Source organism: Stylophora pistillata, chromosome 8 (genome assembly GCF_964205215.1).
Source record: "Stylophora pistillata chromosome 8, jaStyPist1.2, whole genome shotgun sequence".
In the NCBI taxonomy this organism is placed as follows: domain Eukaryota; kingdom Metazoa; phylum Cnidaria; class Anthozoa; order Scleractinia; family Pocilloporidae; genus Stylophora; species Stylophora pistillata.
Genome location: NC_142526.1, coordinates 16,353,574 through 16,373,573, shown reverse-complemented (window position 1 = coordinate 16,373,573; position 20,000 = coordinate 16,353,574). Strand labels below are relative to the sequence as shown.

Genomic DNA, 20,000 nt, shown 5'->3' with positions numbered 1-20,000 from the left:
AAATCTCCAAATCATTCAAAGATATATTAAAAAGATACGGTCCGCTTACACTACCTTGTGTGGTTCCTCTATTGACAGATTTCCACTGTCCTAAAAAATTGTAACTAACAACACGTTGTTGTCTTGCATAGAGGAAACTATGATACCAATTGATAATGTACGGATTTAGAGGTAGCTGTTTCAGTTTGACAGACAAAATAGCATGGTTCACAAAATCGAAAGCCTTACAGAAGTCCATGGTAAAAATTCGCACTGCGCTACAGTCACTGCTATCTAAATACTTGTATGTCTGGTGCTGGATAGCGAACAAGGCATTTGTGCAACTACCCGCCTGTCTATATGCAAATTGGATGTGGCTCAGGTTGTTCTCAATGAATGACTGTGCTTGTGTACGATACACTACCTTCTCGAACAACCGCGCAATAACGGGAGTAACATTAATACTACGGTAGTCTGAGTCCTCTGTAGGCTCTATGAGTCCTCTGAGTCCTCTATAGTCTAAGTCCTCCTCTGCGACTTTCCACGCACTTGCGAACGTATTAGATTTAAAGGAATTGTTCATCAGGGATGTGATTATTTGCAAAGTGGCTGGTAAACTATCCTTAAGTATTCTTGCTGGAACTTTGTCAAAGCCTGGTGCTTTGTTAGAAGTCAGATTTAGGATAATATTCGCCACATCGTTCTCTGATACAGGTTGAAATTCGAACTGTTCACTCAGCGTAGAAACGTTAAAGATTTCATAGGCATTTGAATCCAAAGACCGATTTTGGTCCTTGGCTAACTGACCGGCTTTAATAGCTGTTAGACTTCCAACCGATGAAAAATACTTATTAAAACTGTTGAAACCAGAATATTTTTTCGGCAAGCATCGATTAATCACCTTCCATATGGAGTTTGTGTTACCTTTGCTATTTATGATCTGTGATTTGACATAAATCCTTTCAGCCAAACGGATCTCACGCTTCACATCCTGTCGAAAGAATTTATACGCATTCCAATGCAGTTTATCACTTGTTTACATCGCACTCCTGTGCCAATTGTCACGTGTTTTCATAAGCTGTTTGATTTCAAGCGAGACAAAAGGATTTGGTTTCGCTTTTATTTTAATTCTCTTGATCGGTGCATGTTCGTTGAGGACATCAAGAAAGAGTATGCCATACACGTCCACTTGATCATTAATATCATCAAAAAAGTTTACCATATGAAAAGAACGAGTTGAAGATCCTCAAGAAATTTTGTAGGGTTGTACTTTTTGTAGCTCCTGATAGACACGTAAGAAGGTCTTGCTCTGGGAACCTTTAAATCCAGTAGTAAATAAATAAGATTGTGGTCACTTATGGATGAAGTAAGGACCCCACTAGGTGTAACAATCTCCTTGTTTGTAGTCATAATAACATCTATCAAAGACTGGCTGCTCTCTAATTCTGATTGGCGAGTTAATTAACTGAGTTAAATTAAATGTTGCACAGAAATCCAAAAAGGCTCTAGATTCATAGTCATCGCTGAGCAAGTTGCAGTTCAGATCACCGATAACAAAGATATTAAGACCACGTAAAAGTGAGTTGATGAAAACACGTGTAAGATCATCAAGGAACTTCACGGGAACGCTAGGTGGTCGATAGACAGTATTTAATAAAAACGATTTACAAGATCGCGTTCGTACTTTAAGCCATAATTGCTGAAGGCCATCGCTAGTCACTGAAGAAAGGTTTTCGATGTACTCTACTTTCAAAGTGTCTCTCGTATAAACACAACGTTCGCCGCCGGCTTTTTGGGGACCACGATCTTGCCTGAACATTGAATATCCTGGTATATAAACAGAGGCGTCAGTTACCGAAGAATCTAGCCACGTTTCTGATATAGTGAAAATATCAAATCCAATCGATTGAATAGAATCTTTTACCAGAATGAAATTTTCTCTGGACTTCAAGGAGCGCACATTAAGATGGGCAATTTTGATGTTTGCATGAGTATTCTTCGGAAAGACGTTCAATTCAGAAGCCACAGACCCTGCGGTCGAGGAGCCACGAAGCGCAGTTGGGCTTGGTCCAGGCTGTGGATGTACATCACCACCCAAAACTATTCTAATAACAGAAGGGTCAAAAGAAGAAGTCCCATTACAAGAGTAAAGGAGACGTCTTCCCAAAAAACGAATGCGAACCAGTCGATGAAGTGCACATGGGGATCCAAGATGGCGGACGAAAGCCAAATAGAAACAATGACATGAGTACGAAGTAGAGCTAAAAATAGTTACTGATTGCACACAAGTGACAATTCCAGCTTGGTGGTAGCCAGTATGATCAAATTTGTAGTTATCAATGCCAGCCCAACTTAAAAAGAAGATAAAAAGGAGAACAACTGCAGAGCGGTAAAAAGCGTGATCGTACGCCATACGTCAGCAGTCCAAGAGTTCCAGGAAGAAAAGGAGAAAGAAGATCCGAACATTACCAAATCGACATTTAGCCAAGGCTGGCTCAAGAAGTTCATGAATAGAACGGGATTGAGTGTGAGGCGTCGCACAACTGAAGCCCAGAAAAGCCCAGAAAAGCCCAGATCAACTGATTGACAAGCTCTGTGCGTATATCCTGAGGATAACACGACTCAGTATGAAGATGAACTATGAGTTAAAAAATATTTTTGCCATGGATGAGACAGCCGCGTAGAATGACATGATATCTAACACAACAGTGGAGAAACGTGGTGCTCACTCAGTAAATCTGAAGTCTACTGGTCATGAGAAGTCCAAAATAACAGTTTGCTAACTGCAACGGCTGACAGTGAAAAAAAAGCCTTTCTTTGTGTTTAAGGGAGCCAAGCGTGACGTGAAAAGGCTAAACGAAGAATACAGCATGAAGTGTATTGTAGCTAGCAGTGACAGTGGATGGATGGATGAAGCCTTCACTGAACAATTTTGCCGCGAGGTTATAGGAACGTTTTCTTCTGGCACACGTCGCTCGCTAGCATGGGATGCATTTAGGTGTCACCTAACACCTCGAGTTAATGATATTCTCAACAGAGCTAAAGTTGATTCTGTAATTATAGCTGGTGGCTACACAAAGTTTATCCAGACTCCTGATGTAAGTTGGAATAGGCCCATGAAAGAATATTTAAGAGAGATGTATGACAGTTGGCTAGCGGAAAGCGAACACCAAATGACAGCGCATGGAAATATGAAAGCGCCATCACGGCAAGCAAATGATTGAATGGGTATGAGAAGCCTGGAAAAAGTTACCCGCAGAGGTAATTAAGAAGTCATTTAAGGTGTGCGCATTATCGTCTAACCTTGATGGGTCGGAGGATGATCAAATAACGTGTAACGTCCATACCAAAGTCTGTTACCTAGATTGCAAACGTTTCACCAAGAGGAGGAAGAGACCGATCCTTTCGAGTGCACTACTGTTCCAGAAGAAGAGATGGCTCAAGAAGACGTCGCACACCTTATTTTGGATGAGGATGATGAGGATGAAATCCTTGACATTGATATTGAATCGTGACCATAAAGTTTCTAACTTTTCAATTTCACTTTCCGCTGTTTTGTTTAGGTTATCAAATTACAAAATACCGTAGTATTTTAAATTTCAAGGCTGTTTATATAAAATAATTAAATGTAAGAGATAAGAAATGTAAATATAAGAGGAGTTTTCCAGGGATTTTCGTTTGTAAGTTGTATACGACAAATCAATACAAGTAACCATTCTCATAAAAATTACCGAAGAACATGAGACCGGAACCAAATTTTTTAATAATAATAATAATAATAATAATAATAATAATAATAACACCTTTATTTAGAAACGATAATGTTTAAAGCTGAAAAGCTTGTGGCGTCGTGTGTAAATCTAAATAAACTCTAAATTAAATAAATTCAAATGCTGATGGTTTTTGAGGAGGGGGGAAAACCGGAGTATCCAGAGAAAAACCTCCCGGAGCAGAGTAGAGAACCAACAAACTCAATACACTCATGACGCCGGGTCCGAGAATCGAACCCGGGACACATTGGTGGAAGGTGAGCGCTCTCACCACTACGCCAATCCTGCTCCCTTTGTTACTTTTAGGCTCCCACAAGTGAATTAAATACTTTTGACAGTGACTTTAATTGTACAACGCGTAAGCCTACTCTGTCTCATACCACGGTATTTCTGCTACAGGTGATGCGTTTCGCTAAATTAAATAAGTCCCCCCCCTCTCTCTTTTAAGCCCCCAATCTCTCATGATTAAGCCCCCCCTCAAAAGTGACTGAAAAAAATAAGCCCCCCGGGGGACTTAATAGAAGATTTACGGTATAATGGTAAAGTTTTGACGACGGGAGTCATAATCTTCTCTAAATAGCTAGAAATAAGTACGGTAAGGCAACTGCAAGCCAAGACAATGAGCCGACCTGGGTTATTAGGTTTGTGAAGTTTAGGTAAAAAGTAAATATAAGAAGTTCTAGGAGTGGTTATGATGAGATTTTTTGCAGTGGCCAGCAATTCTTGTTTAGCTAAAAGCTCGTTAATCGTATTTTTGACGGTGTTTTGATTAATGGAAGTGAGATCTTTGTCAACTGTTTGATAAAAAGAGGTGTCAGAAAGTTGCCGCCAAGCTTCTTTTTGGTAGAGGTCGGTCCGCCAAACAAGTACTGAGCCGCCCTCGTCGGCCGCTTTGATAACAATGTCTCTGCGTTTTTTAGGGTTTTTAGTGCCGAGCACTCTTCAGAGGAACGATTGGAAATTTGTTACTACGATTGAAATTAAGTTTGTTAATGTCGTGGCGACATTTTTTGATGAAAAAATCTAATGATGCGAACTGGCCTTCTGGGGGAGTCCATTTAGATTTTTGAATCTCAAGATTTTCGAAAGTGTCTTTGTTAGAGGTGTTAGAATCATCTTCTTTGGCATTGAAAAAGGAAGGAAGGAATTTTTCTACGCCTTGTTTAACGGAGAATTCGTTCGTTGTTTTAGAAATGGGAACAAAATTTCAGCCCTTACTGAGGACGTATTTCTCTGAATCGGAAAGTGAAAGATTTTCTGGAATGGTAACTACAATTTTGAGGTTTTCTGGTGGTGAGTGGTTAGCAATTTGGGGGCCGATAAGTTGGTCAAGTTTTGGGCCTTAATTTGATTAAAATGATTGAAAAGTTTGGAATTAGTTTCCTGAATTTTGGCGCGTATAGATTGTACTAAAACTGCTGGACAGATTTTGGAAATTTCAGAGCGGCAGTGTAGAATTTGTTCGGTGAGGTGATTACGTTTTTGGCATATAGCTTTGATGGTATTTCTCATAATGTTGCGTGAAAAAGAATTTTGGGCGCACTGAGTTTGGTGGTGATATTGATTAGTAAAAGAAGATGCATGAAAATTGGAGCAAAAAACCCCTAGGAATAACTTTAGAATAAAGGCAACGGCCGATAAAATTGACGTGGCTACAAAACCTAGTTTTCGATAGCGGTATCATATCATATCATATCATATCAAATGTTGGCTTGGATGTATCAACAATCATTTCATAACATCAAAATAATATCAACGTCTCAGAATCTCAAAATCTCACAGTTAATTTGATATTTTGATATTCTGCAATCCCGCACCTTAGTGACTTGTTGACCGATTCCGGGAACACCTTCGCGACGTAGAAAGGAATGACAAGGACGCATTAAAACCAGTCGCTAGACACTTTGATCTACCTAATAATTCTAAACAACATCTGGTAATCTGTGGCCTTTCCTTACATTTACGTAGCCCGGAAAGCTGCAAAACCCTTGACCAAAAGTTTATCTTTCAAATCGGCTCTCTTAACCCCATAGGTATCAACGAACGCCTTTCATTCTACTAATCTATTCGTGTTTTTCTCGTCACCATGTTCCCACCAATAGCGAAGCTCCACTTTCTGCATAAAACCCACACACAACCCACAATTCCTCCATTCGCTATGACGAAGGGCTAACGCTCGAAACGTCGGCTTTTTAACTCTTCACGGTGGCCAATTTACAATTTCAACTTAGTTGATATTTATATAAGAACGATCCTTCGCAGTAAAGCACTATTTAAGCAATAGTGGAAATCAGACCTGAAAAAAATTTCAGGCCTGTACGGGATTCGAACCACTGACCTCTGCGATACTAGTGCAGCGCTCTACCAATTGAGCTAACAAGCCAACTGGGAGCAGGCCATCAAATTAATTCGATATAAACCCGTAGATGATAAATCGAACAACAACAAACATATGAAACATATGAGTGAACTGCGGTAGAATTGGTAGAGCGCTGCACTAGTATCGCAGAGGTCAGTGGTTCGAATCCCGTACAGGCCTGAAATTTTTTTCAGGTCTGATTTCCACTATTGCTTAAATAGTGCTTTACTGCGAAGGATCGTTCTTATATACGTCTCATAACCGCAGTTCACTCATATGTTTCATATGTTTGTTGTTGTTAGTTGATATTACCAAATTATCTCAATGGAGAGATGGCTTTCACGGCTAACGGTAACATTTTTTGGCCATTTTGTATGGCTTATGCTAAATTTGTGCGTTTACATAATTTTTAGGACTCACAGTTAAAATTTGTCAATTTTTACGCCTAACGGCTAATTTTCTCCGTTTTATGGCTAACAGTTAACCCCATCGAGAACCACTAGAATTTAGCATTGGGCAGGGCATTTGAACACGATTTTGGCCCAGGGGGGCTGGAATCAATCTTCAAAAGTTAAAATTCCTGAGGGGAGGCGATGTTGAAGCTTTGAATTGATCGACGCATCAATTTTTTTCTTCTAGCAAAGTACTTTCAGCATCCCTCCACCTAACGATGTCATTTTTTTGATAATCACCGAGAAAAACGGTGCCGTAGTGTCTTCTTTCACTCGCTCATCGGGGTTTTCAAGGGGGTGGGGGTGAGTCCTCCTACAGTTGTATCTCTGCTTTTCAGTGAAACACTATTCCAAGGTAACATATTTTATATCATCTAATGAACAAGTTTTTCTCGTATTCTCATGACCGAAAAAACCGCAAGAAGGGAACGACAAAATGTATTTTTGCGATCGAAAATATTTCGACTGCGCGACAAACGCTTGAGTATGCTTAATTTATATTAGTATCAGGTTGCTTCCTGTCTTCAACGTCTTCGGCAAAGAACATTTGACCTGCCGTTATAAATGATTGAATTGTCCTCTTTCAAGTCCATAATGAAGCTTAAGTTTACGCTGGAACTTTCTTAAAACTTGTAGGTGTTCGAATACGCAAAGAAAAACCGACGCCCTCCGCTAGCTTACGGAACGTGTTGTTGTAAACAATTTTGCCATGGGAAATGGATGAGAATTTGAAACGAAAGCAGGGATAAAAACCAATCTGTCGTTGTTAGCTATGCAAGGCTAGCTTATTGTATTGATTTCCTGATCGAACACGGTGCTAACTTCTAAAATGTGCTTGGAATTCCGGCTTTAACCACGGGGTGCCTAATGGCCCATTTCCAAATTACCCTTGGCCTCTTTTATCAAAACGAGGCCTGGTGCTCAACCATTCTTGTGAAAATGAGTTTAATTTGCATGTGAATGAAAACTTATTATCATATGAAAGGAGGAGCACCAGGACTCGTTTTGAAAATGAGGCCAAGGGTAATTCGGAAATGGGCTATTAGATTATGTGGTGACGTAAATGACGATGTTGCGATTTTCACAAAGTTCAGCCTGGTTTTTCCGTGCGGAAATGAAAAGCCCCAAACTAATTTATATATCTTTGAAAACAACACCATTTCCACTTATCATGGCTGCTTAACCTGAACCGATTCTGAGTTATAGCGCATGGAGAAAATGATAATTGGAAATTTGTTACGAAATGTGATATTTGGATTTTGAAATATTGGTGATCTTTAAAAGCGTTCCGTGATGTCAAAATTAAATGAAATGGTCCCGTTTTAGACTTAGTCATACCTCAATCCCTCCAATACAAATTTGTAGAATTGATACGAGTTTGCTTTCTTTTGCGCTTTTCATGAGCAAAGTTCATTTGCTTCTACTCAGGGCACTGATTTCCGCCATTTTACGGCTACTGACGCTCGTTTCAGTTTTCGTGAATTTTCTTGGATAAAGAAGCAAGTTTGGGGGAAAGAAACCTTACCACGTTTCTAAGTTCACTATAAAGGATCTCTCGGAAAAATATGAAGGTTTTCGATTTCTCGATCATGTGTCACATTTTTCGATTTTCACTCGGTCAATTCAAACATTCGCTCTTAAAGTAAACTTCACTGCCATATTCTATGTGCTTGTCAATTGTAGTAATCTGTCCTTATCACCAAATTTATAAATTTGTTGTTGTCAATTGAATCATTGATGTCAATATACGTCTTTGTCTCATCTCGATAAGCGGCACAGTTATTTTGAGCAATCAAGAATTGTGTATTTTAAGTATGCTTTACAAATTAATATTTTTGCTGTATCTGTTCTTTGCACCGTTAGCAAGGATGAGCTTGATATAAAGCAGATGCAAAGACTGTTACCTTCATCAGATTGGGTCTTCTTTTTCCAAGTAGCTGAGAAGTTGCTTTGACCCATGTCATTCCAAGCAGACACGGCAAACTCGTACTGCGTGTCACACCTTAATGACCATTGATGGTTAGTTACTGCCACCGTATTGATTTCAATCTTATTCCATGGTGAGTCTTCTTGCCTGTAGTAAATAGTGTACTTGTTCAGCGGACATGAGGCATCTCCGCTGACAGTCCATGTAAGATTGACAACACAGGCAGACATTTTCAGGTTGGTGATAATGGGGGGAATTGGTTTGTCTGTTAAAATATAAAGTGGAAAGACAAGCAACCTGTGAGAGGAACTCAGAGGTAAAGATGTTTACTAAAAGTCATTGTTAGCATTATTCGTCTGTAACCTAAAAAGTATTTAACGGCAGGAAAAGGTAACTTAAGCAAAGACCTAGACGCAGACGGGGATACACGATAGCCATTACATGAACGTTTTTTTAAGGAAACTCGAAAATAGGAAAATAATAATACTGATGGCAACTTTTTTGCTCTTCACTGACTGCTGCTAATTTACTCGAACCTAGCTAGTAGTAAATCTCTTCCATGCGAAACAAACACTGTCACCATCACGAGAAAATCTAATGGCCTCTATCACCATGCTGACACGTTAAAGATCTGAAACTGGTAAAATATAAACGAAACTACATAATTATCACATAGCAGTCACCATTACCTCCACCAGTGGTTACTTTCCAAACCCTGCTGTCCTCCAGAGATGACTCTCCTTGTGAACTCCACGCAGTCACTGCAATTTGGTATGCTGTATGACAGAAAAGCTTAAGAAGGTACGTGGTCGTGTTCTTTGGCAGCTTTCGAGGTGATGTTGGAGTCCAGTTGGTATCGCTGTTTTTGAAGTAAATGCTGTAGGCATTTATTGGACACTGTCCCTGTAAAGGGGGCATCCATTTCACCAACACAACGGAATTCTTTACTTGATTTGCGAACTTCTCGATAACTGGGAAACCTGCCACGTGGATAATAATAAATTATTGGAAGACAAAATTGTTTTGTGAACTGGAATTAGTATACTTTTTCTTAAATCTATTTTATTTTGTTTATATCAACAATAAGATATACAAAGACCGTACAGTATGTGCCTCGGCTGAGATCGAAGATATAGAATATTTGTAACCTAATACATACCTCTAAGGGCATCGACATTATCATCAGTCACTGAGGAGTTGACGAAATACAGATCCATCACTGATCCGTATAACTGATAAGTTTCGTTTTTCCAGCCGTCAGGCAAGTTTCCTATGGTACATTTCGATGTTCCAGTAAGATAACCAAATCCTTGCCAAAGTGATGCATCTTTCTGCTTCTTGCCGTTGATGTAGAAAATGAGATAACCGACCTCTTTCCTAAATGTTACAGCAAGGTGTGTCCAGGTGTTATATGCGATTTTTTCGTTGCTTTTAAAGAGTTCACTACGATCAGTGAATAGAATCACTGTCAAACGGATCACCTGTTTGTGAACGTACAAATAAAAACCATTTCTTGAGTTTCTTAGGTCTGCATAAAACGTTTGATTGATCTGGCCATTCGGGGCAAACTTAAGCCAAACGGAAAACGTAAAACTTTCACCATTGAGGGGCAAACAAGGAGCTTCTACGGAGGTAGCATTAGTAGTATTAGTTACTGTGTGGAAACTAAGCGACTTGCTTTCGGGACATCGACCATTCGTAAAATCCGATGCTTCGTACCTGAAAAATAACGACCTTTTGCTTAACATACAGTGACTGACGTGGAAATAGAACCTTTTGGTGAAAGTGTCGATAATAGGAACTCTTTTTTTGGCTTTATTTCAATTATCATCGTGTCAAAGTTGAATACACAGCGTCGCTTTCTTATGTGGTGCCGGGCCAGCTCGGATAATTATACACGTGATGGCTGCAACTAATGCATTTTATAACATAAAGAACATACCACGCATTGTCTGATTGGTCAACTCAGTTTCCAAGCGGATGCTTTATCAGGTTATAGAGCCCGCGTGTAATTAGTTATGTCATGAAAGCAATAGAACAAATTATTTTTCGGGCTCTTGAACGTAATAAAGCCACTTGGGATGTTGGGAGAACACTCGGTTATGAATCACGAAGCGAAAGCGAGTGATTTATAAGCTTTCCTCGTGTTCTTCCAACATCCCAAGTGGTTTTAACACGTATTACACCTAAAAAAAAATGTTCTATTGCTCAGCTAGAAACTGAGAGATCCGATACATAAGCGGTCGTGCTTTACAGTAAAACATACAGACATGATTCGCCCCACCATGTAAAAGCTTTCCAAGATAAAAGGAAGTAGGAATAGCGTCCAGGAAAATATTCGACTTTTAAAAGACAATTGGTTTAGTATCAGAACAAAGGAACTGGCTTGACCAACGAGTCCAACAGGTTTTGTTCGTATCACACATAAAACGAGTTCCACAAGTTTATATTTGAGCAAAGGAATTAAAAATCGTTTAAAAATTGGGAAACCTTTGCAGGCCGGGATGGATTTTCATCAATTGCTTTGACCAAAAGCATATAACCCTGAAGCGATTATGCATGTCCGAGAGCCGATTATGCATGTCCGAGAGCCGAGGTTTATTAGAGCGTGAGACTCGCTAATCAGAATTTACTTCCTAATAGGGAGTTGTTCATCTCTAATTATAACTGAATGCGTAATAAGTAAAAACTTTACATCGGCACTAATCGGGAATACGTTATCAAATTGTAGTTTTCAAACTTCAAACTCGACCATAGTTTAGAGAACCGACGAAAGTTGTATTCATCATGAAGGATGCAAACCGCAAAGTTATTATTTGAAGTGCTTCGCACGCTTCGGGAGTTTAATTGACAGCCAAGTTTATTGTTTTTCCTCAACATTTGGAAATATTATTACAGCTAAACAACGGGAATTTTACCCCGCAAGCGGGTCAGAGCAGAGCTTAACACCTAATATGTAGCCACTACAGCTAATGAAATTCAACATTTTAGAACTCTTCAAAATGAATTAAACCCAATTTTTCTAAATGGAGACGCAATCAAATTTCAATAGGTAAACCATTCACTTTGTAGCGAACGCATAAGGACATAAACAACTCATTTCTTTCGCAAATAAATAGTAAGTTTTCTCCCAAAAAGTTACCATTTTACCTGAATTTTCAGACACAGGAGACAACTTGCTTTCAATCCCATAAGAGAGTAAACGGGTGATAAACCTACACACTGAAACACAAAATGATACAGCCTTTCCCGATGATTGTTTCTTTGAAGTAGCTTTGAGGTACTCACAATGTAGCTGATGAGGTACTCACAATGTCTTCGACTAAATTTTCAACTTTTACTGAGATGAAACTTGATGACATCAGGGAACTAACTGCAACACTGTTCTCGAAGTCCTGTGTCTTGGATCCATTACCATCCTCTATTATCAAACAATGTATAGACCTACTGCTGCCTACTATTGCTAACACCTCTCTCTTCGTGATGGCTGCATGCCTACGTGTTTGAAATCTGTAGCATTGTCACCCCTGCTCAAGAAACCTGATGCTGAATTTTCACAATTCAAGAACTTTAGACCTATCTCCAATTTGAAAGCGCTATCAAAGATTATTGAGAAAAGTGTTGCTCTCCAGTTAACCAACTATTTGATGAAAAATAACCTACTTGAAAACTTTCAGTCAGCCCATACAGTTCATTCTACAAAAATTGTCATTGTGAAGGTGCAAGATGATAATCTGCATGCAATTGACAGAAACGAAGTCGTTGTACTACTTATGTTAGATTTATCTCTTGTATTTGATACTGTGTCTCATGAAATACTACTGGATAGGCTGTCTCAACGTTATAGTATAACAGGGTCTGTACTGAAATGGTTTGCATCCTACCTATCATCTCGTACACAATTTGTTCAGATTGAATGCTCGTTACGTGATCCTCGTTACGTGATCCTCGTTACGTGAACTTAATTGTGGTGTACCGCAAGGGTCTGTCCTTGGGCCTCTGTTATAAGTTATGTACACTTCACCAGTGGCTGATATCATAAAGAGACAATCTTATGTACCATCTCTATGCTGATGTCACTCAGCTTTATGTGTCATTTAAATTAGGAAGTGATAACCTTCTCTCCTCAGCAAAATCTAGAATTGAAATATGTGTACAGGAAATCAACAATTGGATGATTCTTAATGGTCTTAAGCTAAAAGAGGAAAAAACCGAGCTGCTTCTACTCAGTTCACGTTATCGGCCCAGTCCTTCATTGGAATTCGTCATTTCTTGTTGGGGGTGAAACTATACAACCGTCCTCTTCTGTTCGTAATCTTGGAGTGATACTCCATCCCAGTGCTGATATGGAAGACCACATTAAAAAGATATGTAAAACATGTCATTTCCATCTAACTAATGTTGGTAAGATCAGAACATACTTGGATCGTGAATCTGCTGAAGCAATTATTCACGCTTTTGTGACTACTAACTTGGACTACTGAAATGCGATTCTATATGAATTACCTAAAGTTCTCTTAAACCGCCTACAGCTAGTTCAGAAGAGGATAGGGCAGCACGTATGTGAGATTCTCAAAGAAGTATGAACATATAACTCCCATTTTAATAGACTTACATTGGTTTCCTGTTGAATACCGCATTGCTTATAAAATCTTATTGTCAGTATATAAGGCTATCAATGGACTTTCACCAAGTTATATATCCAATTTGCTCAGCTTTTGTACCAGCTCCTATTCTTTGCGTTCTTGTTCGAATAAGTTACTTCAAGTCCCGAAATCTAAGCTTAAGTCTTATGGTGATCGAAGATTTTCTATTGCAGGACCTAAACTAAGGAACAGCATACCCGCATCCTTGAGAAATGGCGATTCCTTGAATTCTTTCAAAAAACACTCAAAGACATATTTAATTCGCCAAGCCTTTTTCGATTTGTGAATATATTTCTATTTAATTTCCATGCTTATATATGTAGTTGTTAGATTTTTCAATGTTTTTTAATACATTTTGTGATATTGTTAAGCGCCTAGAGCAATTAGTGATATAGACGCTATATAAATAAAGTTTATTACACAAATTCGTCCACTAAACGAGCCGACCACATGACAACTGTGGCACAATATTAAATTGACTAGGGGAGTAAAAACATTTTAATCAAATAAACTACAGCGTTTGTCTTTGAAAACAAATCTTGTGTAACTGCAACTTTGTGCGCACTTTAATTTTTGCTGCAAGCGTTATTTTAGCGTAATCGGTCGCATTTTTACAACTTTCCCTCTCATCGATTAAATATTGTGTACCGTTACATCTGGAATTTAGACGCTACTCACTTTCAGTCAGTCTCAAATCTTCGGTCAAACAAAACTTAGGAAGTAAATCAATTCTTGAAAATATCATTTACTTCAGTCTAGTCAACTACTCTTCACAACTTTACAACTCCAAAAAACTTAACTTAAATTGTAAATTGCGGGTTCGACATTCATATTTTCCACCTTCTTGCTCTCTTGAAAGCACATGGATTCAAATATCCAAATATCCTTTCGTCTCGATGAAAACTCAGAAGCTTATTTTCACTGCAGTTAAGTTTACCTGTGGAAGTCCCTTCCGTCAGGGATTTCACACTGTCAAAACAATCCTCCTGATCTATTCGTATCTACCGCGCAATCACCGACCGCCACCTTTAAAGGCGGAGTTGAACTGAAATTTTTTTCAGAAAATGGTATCCAAGTCTTTCCTAAGGGTAATCAATTACCATAACTTATCCAGTGCTTCCCAATAAAGATTATGGCTTAATCATTCATTCTTGTAAGCTTTTCAATACCTCTTTGTAATCTGATGTGAGTTTTTATAAAGGAAAACACTGCTTAAACCTTTTATTCCGCATTTGGACAAAAATTGCATCCTTGCTTCTGATTGGCCGGTTAATAAACCCCAGCTTATTTATAGACAATATAGGAGAGTTTAGACGCTTCTAGGTCATGAGCTTCTGTCATAAACAATACTAAAAACATTTATGCGACATTTATGTCTGAAAAAAAGTAGGCCTATTTCTACTAAAAGCATCAATGATGTACAAACAATTCAATCGGGGTTTTGCTTCATTCACAACACCCGTGAAAAACAGCGTGTTTTCTTTGTGTATTCGAATGACGGGTAAAATGTAACGTCAAACGTTAGTTTACAATCCACAAGTGAGCAGATGCTTTGGCTGATGCATCAAAATATTCCTCTAGCCCATTTAGACTGCAGCCTAGCGACACCGTTTCAAGCATGGGTGGAATTCCCAGAAGTCATAGCAATCATCTCACTCACCCAATATCATTTTCACTTCCATTTAAAGGCCAGTAAACATAATCAAAAGAACCTGAAAATCACAAAACAGAATAAAACATTTCACTTTCTGTTTCCTTGGTTAAAAAAGTGATGTATGCTTCGTGATGTCAGAACGTCAAATCCAAGGATAGCAAGGATAATTTGTTTTACTCAAGCTGGTGGAAAATAATAGAATTAATTAATAACCGTTACTAAGACACAAAGGTAGAAGCATTCAGATAAACAAACAGAGAAGTTTGAAGTACCAACAAATGATAAACAAAAGTAACTTACTGAATTTCGAATTGGCAAGAACGCAACAGCAGTTCTGTTAATGAGGATAAAAATAGCTTAAATTGCAATTCGCCATTTAAACATTCACTAAATATCTTTATTTCTCTCGCCAAACTTATACGGTATCTAGGAATATTAAAATAATTAACAAAATACATCCCAAGAAATGAAAGTCTCCTAAAAGATTTTCCAGCTTTCTGACATTGATGAAACTTTCTACCACTTAACTACATGTCTACCATAAATTATCAAGAATATCTAAGTAGATAACAAAAATGCGACCCCCTTTACCACCATACTTTGATCTTGAAATAACTTATAGGTCTACATGGGTACAGTAATAAACGCACATAAGAATAGCAATGTCAAGGATTTTCTTGGATGATTACACCTATGATATGTCTTAAAAAGAGTTCCCATGCATTTCCAAGGATTTATCGTAATGCAACTAATAAACCTAGACACTTATAAATGGCAGTTGGCAAACTGATTTATAAGGATACACCAGCTATTTTCAGTCCTGGAGTAAGGATAAAAATTTAATCACAGACGAGAAATTCCATCAGTTCTGCTGCCTTTGTCAGCTTCTCCAAAAGTAATAATCAGTTTTATCAACAAACAGGTGGCTTCAAATTAGGTGACTTCAAATTTCAGCTACTACGAGCACCTCCAAGTGATGGCTTTGAAGTCTGGTTTTATCAGTGTTTATCTTTATAATTGCCAAGAGAGTTGTGTGCACAACTTCGAAGATCATTCCTCGTTTCAAGCAACAACAAAGATGCCACGTTGGTGTACGTGCTATTGGGAAATTCGGCTGACCGTGATTTTTTTAAAGTCTATCGTGTCTTCTGGAATATTAATGTTTCGCGTTACTTATCCTTTTTTATGAAACAGTTTTGTTGAGCGCGATGTTCGCGCAGAAGATGAGGCTTTTTGGACTGACACGAATGTTTAGCGAAGTTTGAAGTTTGCTAAGGCTCTCCGAGAATTTCTCAATTCAATTCGTGTTATTGTAGTGTATTGTCTGAGGATTAAATACTGAGGAAGTCTATAAATATATATATAACTGCAGACAGAACTGTTTCGGCCTTCTGGGCCTCATCAGTGCAGTGCTGATTGGGGGAGAACCGAGACGGTCACCCCAAACGACCCAACATTTGTGGTATCGTCTAAATTTTATATTTTGGATATATCAAAAAAGTTGAAATGGTAAATTGGCCACCGTAACGATTACAAAAGCTGACGTTTCGAGCGTTAGCCCTTCGTCGGAGCGAATAGAGGAATTGTGGGTTGTGTGTGTTTTTAAATCGTTACGGTGGCCAATTTACCATTTCAACTTTGTTGATATATCCAAATTATTTCGTTACTCCCACCGACGCAGCCCCAAACAGTTTCTTTCGAAACTATCAGCCTTTTGTTATTCGTAATATTGTTATTCGTTTCGACATATATTTACTAAGAAAAATCGATCAAAATGGCCATAGCTGTAATTAAGGCCGGTTGTCAAGGTGTTTGAAACTTGGAAAGCGGCTGTAACATTATCATGTTTAACCAACTTCTGCCTTATTTCAGGTTAAATTTGTTGATTGAGCTCTTCACTTACCACAAGAATGATACATAAGTGCATCTTGTTTTCATAAAAACACCTGCAGAAAAATAAATTATTTTATATTTTATTTTCCAGGTCGGAGCAACGTTTCCCACGAATCTGCATGAACATTTCCTTAAAAATGTGAATTTTTAGAAACAGAAGATAAGTTGTCATTTTTCTCACAAATCGTGTTACTACATTATATGAACTTAGTCACTAGAGTTAAATGTTGTTCGTATAAGCAACCGTATTTCGGCATGAACGTGTGAAGTTTAAAATTGTCACGTCTAAATGTCTAGAGGTAAATGCTCTCCTCACAAACTTACCTAAGAGCCATGTTTGACCGCGCCCGATTTCAGTTTGTTATCAAGTATTCCCGTCGTCGAAGTATGGATCGGTTGCTTAACTGTAAAAGTGATGTCAGCTCTGTGAAACCCAAAGAGAGAATCTAAAACGCTGCGAAGGAAGGAATTCGAACTATGATTCAGTATGTAGCAACTTACTTGTGTCTTCCCAATTTTTGTGAAACTAAACCATATAAACAAGAAGGCTAATCTACCAAAAAGTTATTCCTACAAGACCGTATTTTAACTGAAATTTGAGAGACCATACGAATTTCATTAAAATAGCGGAAAATCTCCTTGATTAAAGCTATAAACACTTTTAAGATGCGTATATCTTGCATCGGTCAAATTTCGATGATATCAGTTGTATGCCATTAGCAGTTGAATCAACAAACACACTCCGACGCCTATATCTTCTATTCATCTATATGATAGAGGGAATATGTCCGTCTCAAATATCGCAAATGGCGTTTGAGATCCCATTCTCCGTTAGGAAGCAATAAATGCCAAGCCTTCACCTCACTATCTCAACTTTTTGCATTTAAGACATAAATATTAACAATACTTTGGGGAGATTATATCAAAAGTCTGCAAACTATAGTTTTGATGATGAGGTCGGATTGTAAAAGGAAAATAAATGGACTTTACTTTACTAGCTGGTACCGGTAAAATATGACGCAGAGATAAGTTCTTACACGCAACGTATTGAGTACAAATTTTGTATGCATTTTTTAAAACAAATATTTGATGAAGCAATAATTGAAAACACAGAACAAAAAGTAAATAAGCATTTACCTCGGTTTTATCGAGTCAAATTCAAAAGCAAACTGAGCCAGTATACACCCACAAAGAGAGCTAAGTTTCAGTGAAAGTTTTAAACGAACTCTTACATCAGTGCAATGCATTAAACATCTTATATGAGAACGATCCTTCGCAGTAAAGCACTATTTGAGCAATAGTGAAAATCAGACCTGAAAAAAATTTCAGGCCTGTACGGGACTCGAACCACTGACCTCTGCGATACTATCGATAGTATCGCAGAGGTCAGTGGTTCGAGTCCCGTACAGGCCTGAAATTTTTTTCAGGTCTGATTTTCACTATTGCTCAAATAGTGCTTTACTGCGAAGGATCGTTCTCATATACGTCTCATAACCGCAGTTCACACATATGTTTCATATGTTTGTTGTTGCATTAAACATCTGCTGCCTGTCATGACTCATCTCAGCTTTTAGGTGCATAGATTAATAATTAAAATTACTTCCTCCACTTGCCAGTCTGAAAACTCACCGGCGTCCTTCTTACGATTTCCCAGACCAACTCTTTTGAATCACGTAACTTTACTTATAGCTAAAACAGAGTGCTTAAAAATGAAAAGAAAAAAAAAAGGAAAGGTAAAAAAAGCTAAGGGCAAAAACATCTAGCTATAGGTTCCCAGGTTATCCATATTTCAAAAAATGCCGAATCACCCCCAAAGTGTTGTTATTGTCATAAATCTTTTGTTTCTAAAGACGATTATTATAACCTGACAGTTTCAATCATCATAAACCGTGAAACGAAATATAGCTTGACAAATGCTCTGATAGCCTTCGATTCAGAGAGCCGACACCTCTAACCGCAACGGTGTAACAAGCACAAGAATTGTCAATTAAAGTCGAAACCCGGCTATGTAGCGAACATTTAGGGTTATTTTCTTTTTTGCAAAAGGCTTTATTCAGGATCTGAAGCTTAAACGCTGAAATAATAGTGAAATTTCCTTTTCCTTTTGAGCAAACAGAGAAATATGAAATCGAATGTATCGCGCTAATATGGCGTAACATACCGAAAATCCATTGTTAGGGTTCTGATACTGGTCTGAGTTTCTTTTGATGTGGGAATTAGCTAAGTGGATTTTCTGCCTTACTCCCGGTGCCTGATCGAGTCCTATAATAACCCCTATCAATAATCGAGTGTCTAATATAAGCTAACGTAAATTGAGGTCCACATTATCAAAAAGGTCTTATGGAGAAATTTTTGTTTTTATCATAGCATACTTTAAAGCTTTTGGTATCAACAAAGTTGTAAAGAAATTGAAAAAAGTTTTCAGTCTAGTCAACTTTCAAGGAGTATCCTGACTCAGTTCTGCCTGTTTTGTTTGTAGTGCAGTTTCTGCTCATGCCTTTTCAAATTTTGCATTCAACTAATTTTAATTTGAACTTAACAGCCACATACGTGTGCAACTATTTAGTTCTGAAGTCCTGAAACGCAGTTGAAGATTTTCAAAATTCGACGAATATCTAACAGGTAATACTACAGTTGAAATACTTAACATATTCATACTTACACCCGTAAATACTCAGTTGTGCGTATCTTCCTTCAGCGTGTTTCCCTTCTGTTCATGGGTTACCGTGATCCCAAGTTGTTAACTCTGTAGTCACAAACTGCATGCGTTACTGGATTACATATAGCTCGATTGTATTTCACGGAAGTATATGACTGTTTTACCTATTGAAAAGCTTGTTTAACATCCGTTCTCTCAAGTAAACTCACAATAATCATGTGGATAATCTTTCAGGACTTCCTTAGAAACTGAAGCAGATCATGGGCGCGACAACTAGACAATTCGCTTTCAGCGATATCGGAAGCCGGACGTGCGGAAGTGAAAGTTTTCTCGGAAGTTTGAAAGATCCTCCCAGCTTTAGTGGCATTCTGACAAAAATTTCCGATATGTACTTGAATATAAATGTTCTACAATCTCACCTTAATTTTCCATTCTTTTCAGCAAAATCAAATTTTTACGTCTCTTGAATAGGCACATTCCACAGTTGAGTTAATTAGGCGCTTACTGACAGACGTTTGTGGGGAAATGCTGAAAGTAGACTAAATACGTGTTTAAAAGTTGTGAGAGTTTGGTTTGTTTGTTGTGTTGGAACCCAGAAGTGTTATCTTTCTTCCACCGTAAAACTGAAGTTAGACGAGGTGCTGAATTTTTCAGGCCTCAA

The 20,000-nt window shown here is 38.2% G+C and overlaps 1 protein-coding gene across 4 annotated transcripts in view; it reads right to left on the bottom strand.

Moving 5' to 3' along the window:
* The window catches only part of LOC111321534 (angiopoietin-1 receptor), a 42,074-nt gene that overhangs the window by 22,010 nt on the left and 64 nt on the right, over positions 1–20,000 (bottom strand). The window contains exons 1-9 of one of the 4 annotated variants that reach the window (XM_088729692.1): positions 19,759–20,000; positions 19,343–19,426; positions 17,005–17,134; positions 16,691–16,733; positions 15,088–15,121; positions 14,794–14,845; positions 9,647–10,206; positions 9,177–9,467; positions 8,465–8,752 (exon numbers count right to left, since the gene is read on the bottom strand). The exon at positions 19,759–20,000 is cut by the window's right edge and continues 64 nt beyond it. In XM_088729692.1, coding sequence (XP_088585818.1) covers positions 8,465–8,752; positions 9,177–9,467; positions 9,647–10,206; positions 14,794–14,845; positions 15,088–15,121; positions 16,691–16,733; positions 17,005–17,015 — 1,279 coding nt within the window. In that variant the 5' untranslated portion in view covers positions 17,016–17,134; positions 19,343–19,426; positions 19,759–20,000. Of the gene's footprint in view, positions 1–8,464; positions 8,753–9,176; positions 9,468–9,646; positions 10,207–14,793; positions 14,846–15,087; positions 15,122–16,690; positions 16,734–17,004; positions 17,135–17,181; positions 17,401–17,817; positions 18,006–19,342; positions 19,701–19,758 lie in introns of those variants that run through there. The other 3 variants (XM_088729691.1, XM_022924445.2, XM_022924449.2) reach the window with 3 other exon arrangements.